This window comes from Danio rerio, chromosome 14 (genome assembly GCF_049306965.1).
Source record: "Danio rerio strain Tuebingen ecotype United States chromosome 14, GRCz12tu, whole genome shotgun sequence".
Taxonomy (NCBI): Eukaryota; Metazoa; Chordata; class Actinopteri; order Cypriniformes; family Danionidae; genus Danio; species Danio rerio.
In genome coordinates this window covers 900,001-912,500 of record NC_133189.1, presented here as the reverse complement: position 1 = coordinate 912,500, position 12,500 = coordinate 900,001, and the positions used below count along the sequence as shown (strand labels likewise).

Below are 12,500 nucleotides of genomic sequence, written 5' to 3'. Positions count from 1 at the left end.
AGGAAGTATGTCGAAGGTGCGACCAATGGAGGACTGAACAATGACTGACAAGTGACGTTACACCAAAACTCCACCTGTTAAGATCAGTTGTGTATATATGCTGGAGTCAGGAAATGTATGTTAGTTGCGAACCTCTTGAATGTAATTCTTGTATTGCATTGGGGTAATGTAACCCAGAGCTCTGTCATCGAAATATTCATTTGTATCTAATAATTTACTTATATTTTTGGCATTGAAGAAAAAACTCTCCAGACCTTTTCTTATTGAACACGCATGGAATTGGCTAGATATTCCAACAAAAGGAAGGAAATAGCAAGAGAGAAGTGAACTATGGGTTACGTTGACAAGCTCCTTTCTATGTGTGGTGTATTTATAAACTAATTTCGAGAGGATCACGTACTTATGATCAACACGGCTGGCACCTCATTAGCTCCGTAATCTGCCTTATTAGATGATTATGGAAGCATTATAAATAACCTGAGTTTTTCACTCCAGTTATCTTCGTCTTGAAGCTTCCACCCCTACTTCCCACCCTTTTTTCTGATAGGGCGACACGGCAGCGCAGTGGCTAGCACTGTTGCCTCACAGCAAGAAAACCGCAGGTCCAACCTCCTATTGGGACAGTTGGCATTTCTGTGCGGAGTTTTCATAATCTCCCAGTGCTTGCGTGGGTTTCCGCCAGGTTCCCCGGGTTCCTCCCACTGTCCAAAAACATAAACCATAGCTAATCGACTCAACTAAATTATCACTCAACCTTAGTCTACACTTCTCACACGGCGACAAGCAGGGGAGTTCTCGAGACCTGCCTGAGCTCGAACTCCCCTCTCGCCTTTCTAACAGGAGGGAGCCCCGGGCTCGAGGATATTACGAGCTCAGGGCTCTCTCCCGAGACAGCATGCCAAATACGCTAAGTGTGAACTCTTGAAACAGATGTTTGTCCGTTCAGCTGCAATGTTGCAAACCTCCACCAACTAATATATCTAACTGCAACAATCAGTGAGATTCATTTACCCTTGTACACAATTTTTACAAAGCTCTATCAGCTATGGGGAAGTAGCCTATTCTGTCCTTTATTTCTCAGTTTACACCACAACGCTTGATCTGTTAATCACTCACTCACTTGCATTTACATTATTCAAGAATAAAAAGGTCAGTAAAAGCAAAAACACAAAGCAAAAGCATAATATAATTAATACAAGAATAAAACAACACCTTCCATGCGTGCAAGTATTAATATGGGATTTGAGTATCTTTGCCTTATATACAGTGCTCAGCATATATACACGTACACCCCTCCTAAATATCTCTGTTTAATTGAAATGTTTAATAGGAAGCTCTATTATATTATATTAGTGCATATACATTAGATTAGTCAGTGCTGAAGCCAAATCTGGAGCTGATCTAACTAAATAACTTACGACAACACTCCAAATACTAGCACAGACACATTTATATGTCATAGAAAAATATTAAATACATTTTTAAAAAATAGGAAAAATCAGCAGAAGCAAAAAAAAAAAGAAAAATTAAAAATTTAGTTGAAATTTTGTATTTTGTAAATTATTTTGCAATATTTTGCATTTAATATATGTATTTATGATTGACTAATATATTATTGAAATAAATGTATCAGTTTAGTAAACCTGTTTGGTTTAAATGCACCAAAATGCATTGAATATTCACTAAGAAATTAAGGAAAATACTCAAGCTGTACTCAATTATGCTGAGCACTGTATTCCATAATCATTTAGATTGCAAAACCAAAAAATTAGATTACACATTTATTTTTTAAATTGTAAAATACATTTCAAGAAAGCATTTTGCAATCTGTATTAAATATGGTTTCTCATTAAATACCCACAACCCTACTTCCATAATTTACAGCAGATATTCAAAGATTCAACAGATAATAAATAATAATAATAATAATAATAACAAACAACAATAATAATAATAATAATAATAATAATAATTATTATTATTATTATTATTATTATTATTATTATTATATAATAAATAATAATTATAATAAATAATAATAAATAATAATAATAATAATAAATAGTAATAATAATAACAAATAATAATAATAATAATAATTATTATTATTATTATTATTATTATATAAATAATAATTATAATAAATTATAATAATAATAATAATAATGATAATCATAAAAATAATAATAATATCACACTATTATACTGTATGTGTAAGCATCATATTGCTCATTGCATAAAAAAGAAAATAATCAATTTAGAGTCTTTTATACAGAAATTTAAACACAGTGCCTGGAAGTTCTGATAAACTTTAATAAATATTAGTGTTTCGGGGTTTTTCTGTGTGAAGCACCATCATGAATTAAATGTGAAAGAGACTTACCTGCTGCCATTTGCAGGAGCATCAGCGCAGAAATCAGCAACATTTCTCTAATCATCTCCATCTGTAAAGTCTGACCACAACTGGCCGTCCATCTGTAATTATCTACATGTGCAGCGAGATTCACAAGAAGCTGAGCAGAAATATCTGTTTCTCTGAGGAAGGAGGACGTTTCTTTTATACACTGAAGGCTGATGCAACTGCACTTAGAAATGAGTAAATGTAGAAGTAACATTTATATTTAACTTGTTGCAACACTAGAGCCCCGTCCACAGAAGCTTTTAGCTGTTTGCACAATAATGTTGTAATGTATAGACATTTTAAGCTCATCATTCAATCTTTTTGTTTACTTATTTATATCATTCATTCATTTTCTTTTCAGCTTAGTCCCTTTATTAATCTGGGGTCGCCACAGCGGAATGAACCACCAGTAAATACACAGTATATTATATTAATTAATATTAATTTCACTAATATTACGAAATCACATGCAAACTTTGTGATGGTTTACATACAATGCAGATTTGCAAAGTAATATTTTCTGTCTTTTACAGCGCTCAGCATAATTGAGAACAGCCCATTTTGAAGATGAATATGTTCCTCCATTTCTCAGTGAATATATGCAGTGTGTTTTGCTGCATTTAAACAAAACAGATTTATTGAACAGGTATATTTAATACAATAATATTTTAGTCACCAATTTACAAATGGAAAGACAATACAATTTGCAAAAATATTGCAAAAAAATTACAAAATACAAAATGTCAACTCAATTTTCCATATTTTTGCTTCTTTTGATTTTTTTCTCTTTTTAAAATTTGTATGTAATATTTTTCTCTAACATATAAATGTGTCTGTGCTAGTTTTTGGAGCGTTGTTGTAAATTATTTAGTTAGATGAGCTCCAGAATTGGCTTCAGCACCAACTAATTTAATGTATATGCACACATATAATATTGTAGAGCTTCCTATTAAACATATCAATTAAAAGAGAGATTAGTGAGGGGTGAACTCATATATGCTGAGCCCTGTATGTGAGAAATTTGCTATTATATGAGAGAGTTGCATTGTAAACCATAATGAAAAGATTACTATACTCTCAAAATAGACTTTCAAAGTACTGTGAATGAGTAGTTTAATTACAGTAACACTGTTAATATAACACTATCGTATATTAACAGTGTATATAGCAACACTTACTGTAATATAGATATTAATGATTGTCACTTTACCAGTAGCATATATGGTTGAACTGGACAGTATTATGAGTGTGTGTGTGTGTGTGTGTGAGAGAGAGAGAGAGAGAGAGAGAGAGAGAGAGGTGTGTGTGTGTGTGCGTGTGTGTGTGTGTGTGCGTGTGTGTATGAACAGCATGGCCAACATCGCGGTTCAGCGGATCAAACGGGAGTTTAAAGAGGTTCTGAAAAGCGAAGAGGTGCGTTTATTTCACACACACACATACACACACAAACACACACACGTGCATTTCACCTGACAGCTGTCAATCATCTTTCTGACGCACACACGTGCAATAATTATGTCAGATGATGGACTGGTCAGTTGTGAATCACACACACACACACACGGTTCTGCAGTGGTGACTCGTGCATTGAGAGATGCAGTTTAGTGTGTGTTTGTTGTCTGACGGCTGGGTTTGGGATGTTTGGAGATGTTTGTTCGGTCCAGGCCGAACCGTATTTACACCAGTCTGAATCCACCAAAGCTGCTCTCATCACTGTTCTGGCGGCTAAATGTGCTTATTCATCGATCCTGCAGAGCTTGTTGTGTTTCTGCACTGAACAAAAGTGTTTTCTCTGTGTGTTTATAGTGTTTTAACATAAAGGCCTGTGTGTGTGTGTGTGTGTGAGTGTGTGTGTGTGATTAGCCGCGTGCTAACTGAAGGCCAGCTAGTGCTTCATAAACACACATTTACAATATTAAACATCACATTTAATCGTTAAACAATATTTTACACACACGACAGGTAATATACGCGATCATTTCAATCATTTACTGTGTTTTTCAACTTTTATTGTTGTTTATATCAAGGCTGTGTCCTAATAGCATCGTTTAGCATCGACTGAATCACGGCGGTGATAGCGTAAATATACCATCATTATGATCAAACTAACACACGTTTTCATTACAGCTTTTGTTTGTGGGTAATTACTATAGTTGATGTTGTAAATACTGCGTATGGTGATTTACTTACGTGTTTATTGAGCGCTGTGTGAAACTTTTAACACCAGTCTGAACTTCAGCTCATATTGCTGACTGCTCTTTCGTTAAATACTTATTAGCTTATAGTCATAGCTGAACATGATATTGTCTATAATATACTGCAGTGAGCTGTCAATCTGACTTTAAGTTGTCGATACTGTCACCCTCAAATAAAGTGGGAAAAAATATCATAGTATTACCATGGTACCAAAACCATCAGGTAATACTGTTTATTATTATTCCTTTGACTTGCTCTGAAGAAAAACATTGTCATTGTTTAAACTGTGCTCATTTTATGTGTTTTGTTTTGTTTTAATGATAAACTCAAACTGATTTAAAAGATAGAGGTAAAGTTGGTTTTACCTGCTGAAAAATCCAGCTTAAACCAGCCTAGGCTGGTTGGCTGGTTTTAGAGGGGTTTTGGCCACTTCCAGGCTGGTTTGCAGCCATTTCCAGCCTGGTCTTAGCTGGTCAGGCTGGAAAATGACCAGCTAAATCCAGCTAAAACCAGTTTGACCAGCCTGGTTTAAGCTGGATACAGCTGGTTTTGGCTGGACTTCCAGCTTGGCTAGACTGGTCAAGCTGGTTTTAGCTGGTCATCTCCCAGCCTGACCAGCTAAGACCAGGCTGGAAATGGCTGGAAACCAGCCTGGAAGTGGCCAAAACCCCTCTAAAACCAGCCTGGTCGACCAGCTAAAACCAGCCAACCAGCTTAGGCTGGTTTAAGCTGGATTTTTCAGCAGGGTATTCGGATATTCAGACATTCTGCTTAATAATATAATTTCAGAAAAGGATTCTTTGCAAATTCCGAATTAGGAAATCATTTTAGCAGTCAATGGCTGTCAAAGTACAACTTTGTTTACAGTCAATTAGACAGTGTTGACGTTGTTTTGAAGCCATACTTACATGCTAATTCTGATTGAATATTCAAATTAGCGTGGTAAACAATACAGAGACAGTTAAATGAACAAATGTGCGAATATAAAACCAACTTTACCTCAATCTTTAAAAGTACCCTGTTCAATGTAAACACCATATTAAGTGATTTATCAGTAGCATGATTTATAGTTTACCACCATCACTGTATTCATATGACTGCAATGTGTTTAAACCTAAACGAGCTGAAACTTTTAGGGTTTGTGGTTTTGGCTGTGAGGTTTAGGGTTTGCTTGGTTTTGCCTTTTATATTGTTCAGCATTGGGTTTTATCTCTTAAAAGTCATTCACAATAATCTTTTCTAGGCATTTCTGCTCTTATTTTGACAATCAAAATTAAATAATTCTGCAGAAGTGTTTTAATAAAGGCGACACAGTGGCTCAGTAGTGTCACACTGTGGCCTCACAGCAGGAAGGTCGCTGGTTTGAGTCTCGGCTGGGTCAGTTGGTGTTTCTGTGTGGAGTTTGCATGTTCTCACCGTGTTGGGTGGGTTTTCTCCACAGGTACAAAGACGTGGTATAGATGAATTGAGTATGTTAAAATTGTGTATAGTGTATGTGTGTGAATCAGTGTGAATGGGTGTTTTCCAGTGATGGGTTGCAGCTGGAAGGGCATCCGCCGCGTAAAACATATGCTGGATAAGTTGGCGGTTCATTCCACTGTGGCAACATTAGATTAATAAAGGGACTAAGCTGACAAGAAAATGAATGTATGAACGTTTAATATACAGTTTTTTTGACTCATTTTCATAACATTTTATTTTCACAGACGAGTAAAAACCAAATCAAGGTGGATTTAGTAGATGAGAATTTCACAGAACTGAGGGGGGAGATCGCAGGACCGCCAGACACACCTTATGAAGGTGAGAGAACATTAAATAATAATTCTGATCTGGGGTCTGTGTGTTCCTCACTGATCGCCGATGTGTCTGCAGTAACTCATGCTTCCTGAACTCTGCAGTTCTGCCGTTGGGTGGAGTTGACTCTGTTTTGTCTGGTGTTGTTCTGCAGGTGGCAGATATCAGCTAGAGATTAAGATCCCAGAGACGTATCCGTTTAACCCACCAAAGGTGAGCGGGTCTGCAGATCAGCCTGTTCATTCGCTGCCTCATCATGGCTCGTCATCTCTGTGTGTGCTGGTGTGTTTCAGGTTCGCTTTATTACCAAGATCTGGCATCCCAACATCAGCTCAGTAACAGGAGCCATCTGTCTGGACATCCTGAAGGACCAGTGGTAAGATCTCCACTGTGTGTATGTGTGTGTGTGCGTGTCTCTGTGTGTGTATTTGTTTATGTGTGTTTGTGTCTGAGTGTGTGGTTCCCTGTTTATGTGTATGTGTTTGCTGGTTTATGTGTGTACAGGTATGCATGTGTGTGTGCGTTTTTGTTCACGTGTCTTTGTTTGTGTGTGTTTGGTAATGTCTGTGTGCGTATGTGGTGTTTGTGTCTGTATTTGTGTGTTTATGTGTTTCTGTGTGTGTGTTTGTGTCTCTGTATATGTGCATCTGTGTGTGTGTGTGTGTGTGTGTGCGAGCACACATGTTTTTATGTGTCTGTATGTTTGTCTCACTGTGTGTGTGATTTTGTCTCTGTGTTTGCTTGCATGTGTTGTGTGTATTTGTGTATGTTTGTGCATGTCTGCTTGTGTCTGTGCATGTGTGTGTTTCTGTCTGTTTATGTTTGTGTGTTTGTGTCTGTGTGCATTTGTTTATGTGTCTGTGCATGTGTGCATCTGTGTGTGCGCACATCTGTGTCTGTGTGCGCATGTGTGTTTATGTGTCTGTGTGTGTGTTTACACAAGTGTGTGTGTGTGTGTGTCTGTGTGTGTGTGTGTGTGTGTGTGTGTGTGTGTGTGTTTCAGGGCAGCAGCGATGACTCTTCGAACAGTGTTATTGTCACTCCAGGCTCTTCTGGCCGCAGCTGAGCCTGATGACCCGCAGGATGCAGTAGTTGCCAATCAGGTAGATGTGTGTGTGTGTCTGTGTGTGTGTGTAAATGTGGAAGTGATAACACTGTTGCAAAATTTAGCGGTAGTTGATTTAGGGTGCTTTCACACTAGCATCTTTGGTCTGAACCGGGTTCATTTGTCATCAGAGAACTGTATGTTCAGCTAGTGTGAACGTGTCTTCTGAACTCCCGATTCTGCCTGTAAGAAGTATTCTGGTACGGTTGGTGCAAACTCTGGTACAGTTCACTTCTGATATGAATGCAATCATACCAATAAACGGAAGTGAACCGCCAACTGTACAACAAACTTTACTTTTCATTATATTCATTCGTGTGTGTGTGTGTAACCTACCTTAGTGACAAGCGGGACTGACCCAGTGCAAACAGTGATCATGTCTGCTTGTCTCCACCAAAAGGACTTCTGCAGACATTATGTGATGCTCTGGAGGTTTTTAATGGTTTATTGTGGCAGATAGACGCGAGTCGCTCTCTGTATTTTGGTTTTGATAACAAAACCAAACGATCAAGTGAAAGCAGAATGACCATGATATGCAGACGTCTCCACTTTGGCACTTTGCTTTCATGGCTATGAAACAACATAGCAACATCTGCACACAAAACAGCAGCTCGATGACGCAAGTGTACCGAGGTTCAGGAGGAAAAAAGACAGTGTGAACACAAACCAGTCGAGGGGGGACTGTTGATCTTGGATTCAGACCAGGCATTTAGACCAAGTGTGAAAGCTCCCTTATGCTGTGTTCACACCAGACGCAGAACGTGCGGATAAATCACGCTATCCGCGCGTAAATAGCCACGTGAACATTTGAGTTTACTCGCTTCATTTGTGCGTCAAATCCGCTTCATTCGCTTGTCAAATTCACTTCAGAACAGACGCGGGTTCGCGTGATGGGCAGGGCTTCTGTCTGCCTGGTGACTGTAGCTTCGATGCTGAATGGCTAACATGGATTTTATGAAGAAAGTAACAGTGTTAATGTGCTTTATGAAGGCTGAAAAACAGATCGATACGTTTAGGGCCATGTCTGAGTCCACTGCATGCTTTCAGAGGTGCATCCAGCTGTGTGAGCTCATAAACTCCTCCAGAAACTGAACCTGGATTGCGGAGGCTTTCAGCAGTGCTTCTGACTGAGCCCAGCCAAATTTGATGACTTGTTGTCGGTGTCGCGTGGAGGATTTCCCCTGGGACACCATCAACAGGTTCTACGTCACAATCACGCCCCCACAAAAGCAAGCTTCTGATTGGAAACTCGAGAGATTCGCACGAAACGCACATTAATCGCGTCAAACGCGCATAACGCCCAACTCCCCCCGTGCCATTCGCGCGTATCGCGCAATTCGCGCTGCGCGTATCACGCCGCAGGATGTCTATTCGCGCGTTTGCATTAACTTTACATGTAAATCCCTCGCGCTTGAAGCGTGTTCCACGTCTGGTATGAACGCAGCATCAGAGTCCTAAAGAGAATCAAGGGGGTGCGGTTTATTTTTGTGCCCCTCCCATTTTTAAATCACAGCAAACTAATAGTTAGAGGGGCGTGGCTGAGCATATTTCGCCCAGTCAGTCAAAATGACATCATCAGAGAAGGACTGCACACTGCTAAAAACTTTCTCACTTGGAGTTTCTGTCTTGCTTCTAGTCCACATATCAACAAATTCATAAATTAAGAAGCATTTTCTGGACAAGCAACAAAATATAGTCTTGTCTTCAGAAGTTATGAGTCAAAATGAAGAGAGTTTCTCCTTAAAACAAAATAATAATAATAATAAAAAGTAAAATACTATGATAATGAGGAAAGAAAAATGATCTTGTTTTTGCTTTGAAATAACATTATTTGCTTCCCCATTGGTGGATTATGTTGCTTGTTTTAAGGAAAAACTCACTTCATTGTGGCATATTATTTCTGAAAACAAGACAATATATTTTGCATGTCTAGAAAATGCTTCTGATTGATATTTGGACTAGAAATTAGACAGTAAGAAATGCATTTGTTTGCAGTGTAGCTCTGCTGATATACTGAAGTCTGGCCTTTTAAGCATGATTCTGCAGGTCTTGATGTGGGCAGTGTTTGTGATGGAGTGAATATAACGCGGTGTCTGTCCTCTGTGTGTTTCCTGTCTGGCAGTATAAGCAGAACCCAGAGATGTTCAAACAGACGGCTCGACTCTGGTCACATGTTTACGCAGGAGCTCCCGTCTCCAGCCCCGAATACACACGCAAAATAGACAAACTCTGTGCCATGGGCTTCGATAAAGTGAGCAAACACACACACACACACACACACATTTACAGTACACTTCTGCACATCACATTACATGAAAGAAAGTTACCGCATGTGCTTTTTGTCTGGCATTTATGTGAAATATTCCTCTGGAAAGCACTTAGAGATGCACAGACAATCAGCACTGGCCACTTTATTAGGTACACCTGTCCAACTGCTTGTTAATGCAAATGTATAATCAGCCAATCACATGGCAGCAGCTCAATGCATCTAGGCATGCAGACATGGTCAAGACGATCTGCTGTACTCAAATGGCCTCCACAGTCACCAGAGCTCAATCCAATAGAGCAGCTTTGGGATGTGGTGGAACGGGAGATTGACATCATGGATGTGCAGCCGACAAATCTGCAGCAACTGTGTGATGCTATCATGACAATATGGAGCAAAAACTCTGAGGAATATTTCCAGTAGCTTATTGAATCTACGCCAAGGAGTATTGAAGCCAAAAGAGAGTCCAGGTACTAGTAAGGTGTACCTAATAAAGTGGCCGGTGAGTGTACATAATAAATATACACAGCACACCTAAATTAAGTCAAAACAAGCGTTTATTTTAGATGTAATTAATTCTCGCCCAGCACTCCTCTATTTTTGTTGTATTATTCCCTGACGTGTGGGTCTGCTCCTCTTCTCTCGGCAGAATGCAGTAATAGTGGCGCTGTCGTCAAAATCCTGGGACGTGGAGGCGGCGACAGAACTGTTGCTTAGCAACTGAGTGCATCCTGAAGGGGCCAAAGCACCTTATCTGACCCAACTCCCCCGAAATCAGTCCTTCATAACAACCCAGCAGCCTCTCATCTTCCTCCTCTTCCTCCATTGAGATCTGAAATCATCTTCATGTTGTTCCAAACTTTAAGAAAGTGCTGCTGATCTGACAGAGAGATCTCCGTTCATTTCCGTCTCTACAGTATAGTGCAGGTTTGGAACAGCATGAAAGTGAGTGAGTGATCGTTCATTTCCCCTCTCCGTCTCTCCATTCTCTCTTTCTTTGGTTGACTTCTTTTGCTTTGGACGTGCCTTTTTCTTTCTGTACAATCATCATCATCTTTTTCAGAAGGGTCCAGCAGTAGCTCCGCCCCCTCACACACTCACAGCCAATCAGCACTGCTGTCTTCTCCCTCCTGCACAATCATTGGCCCTTTGATCCGGGAAACATTTGGTTCTGTTTTTAAAAGCCGTGTCAAACAGACTCTATCAACACTTCTAGATGTTAATCTCAAACAGTGAAGACTGGAAAACACACACACACACACACACACACAAGCGTGCGCAAATACACAAAAGACGAGAGTTGATCTGTAAATAAAGCTATTAAAGTCTGTATAAATTAAAGCAATGTGGCAAGGCCTTTATTTATTATTGCTTTGTGGAATAGTGAAATAAACACCAGTTTCATGGATGAGCACGCCGCGTGTGGATGATCTGTGTTTGGCCTATTCAGGGTGTGTGTGTATAATATCTGGTGTGACTTTTGGTCACCACTGACTTGCATTTAAATATGAATAAATATGATTTAAAGTTCTCCAAGTGAGAATCAGTGGAAAATAAATCTAGATATACAGTATATATATATATATATATATATATATATATATATATATATATATTTTTTTTTTTTTTTTTAATTTATACAACAGTTCAGTCTGGTTCTCGAATCTGATTGGCTGATAGCCGTGATATATTTAAGTAATATCAGCACCCGTACAGCCTCTTTACCCTTTGTGTATTACTCCGCCCACATACAGCCAGCAGAAAGCAGACACTACAGATCTACAGTGTAAAAGATGCACGCTCAACTGTTTAACTGTCAGCTTATGATTTGAATCCAACGCGAAAGAAAGTAGTTCCTCATACAAAAGGGTTTTTGAGACTCTCCATGTTTGATTTTGTTTTTATATACACAATTATGCCGTCAAACTGTTGTATAAATGCAATATCACACTCGTAGCAGTGCGATATGGCTGTATATCGGCACTGGTGGGGGCACCAACACATACCTCCCACCAGTGCCGATATACAGCCATATTGCACTGCTACTCGTGTGATATTGCTCATATATATATATATATATATATATATATATATATATACATATATTCAGTGCACAGCTTATGAGTTCACCCCTCACAAATCTCTTATTTAAATTAATATTTTCTATAGGATGCTTTATAATATTATATTTGTGCACATTATATTAGTCAGTACTGAAGCCAAATCTAGAGCTTATCTAACAAAACTTACAGTAACAGGTCAAAATCAGTAGCCCAAATGTATGTGTTGGGGAAAAATATTAAATAAAAATTTTAATAAAGAGGAAAAGTAAAGAGAAATGAAAAAAATATATATAAAAAAAATGTTAAAATTTGCTTAGATTTAAAGCCCCCCCCCCCCCCCCCCCCAATATTTCGCTTGAATTTAGTTGTTTTATCCTTCTATTTTAAAGATGTTCGGTGCCTAAAATATTACTTCAATAAATATATCTGTTTAATAAATCTGCTTTGTTCAAATGCACCCAAATATATTCACTGAGAAATGGAGAAACATTTTCATTTTCAAAATGGGCTGTGCTCAATTGTGCTGAGCGCTGTATATACTGGACATATCGTTTATGTTTATGTTGATGTTGATGTGTATATCAACATTTTAGACAATGAGTGTATATTTTTGATGACAGAATATACTATCTGACATATTTAGTTGACCAATGCTTTTATAAATAATCATATGTC

At 38.5% G+C, this 12,500-nt stretch overlaps 2 protein-coding genes across 7 annotated transcripts in view; one reads left to right on the top strand and one right to left on the bottom strand.

Annotated features, from left to right (window-relative positions):
* The window catches only part of si:zfos-741a10.4, an 11,476-nt gene extending 6,608 nt beyond the window's left edge, over window positions 1–4,868 (bottom strand). For 2 of the 6 annotated variants that reach the window (XM_021481077.3, XM_073922426.1), the window contains exons 1-2: window positions 4,592–4,866; window positions 2,384–2,535 (exon numbers count right to left, since the gene is read on the bottom strand). In XM_021481077.3, the coding sequence (XP_021336752.2) occupies window positions 2,384–2,444 (61 nt within the window). In that variant the 5' untranslated portion in view covers window positions 2,445–2,535; window positions 4,592–4,866. Of the gene's footprint in view, window positions 1–2,383; window positions 2,536–4,591 lie in introns of all 6 variants that reach the window. The other 4 variants (XM_073922425.1, XM_073922427.1, XR_012390118.1 and 1 more) reach the window with 3 other exon arrangements.
* ube2ka (ubiquitin-conjugating enzyme E2Ka (UBC1 homolog, yeast)) lies at window positions 3,737–11,101 on the top strand. The gene is given in 7 exon segments (NM_001013482.1): window positions 3,737–3,814; window positions 6,304–6,397; window positions 6,546–6,604; window positions 6,685–6,767; window positions 7,395–7,494; window positions 9,619–9,747; window positions 10,412–11,101. Coding segments are annotated over 7 exon segments (603 nt in total). The 5' UTR covers window positions 3,737–3,751; the 3' UTR covers window positions 10,487–11,101.
* The last annotated feature ends 1,399 nt before the right edge of the window (window positions 11,102–12,500 follow it).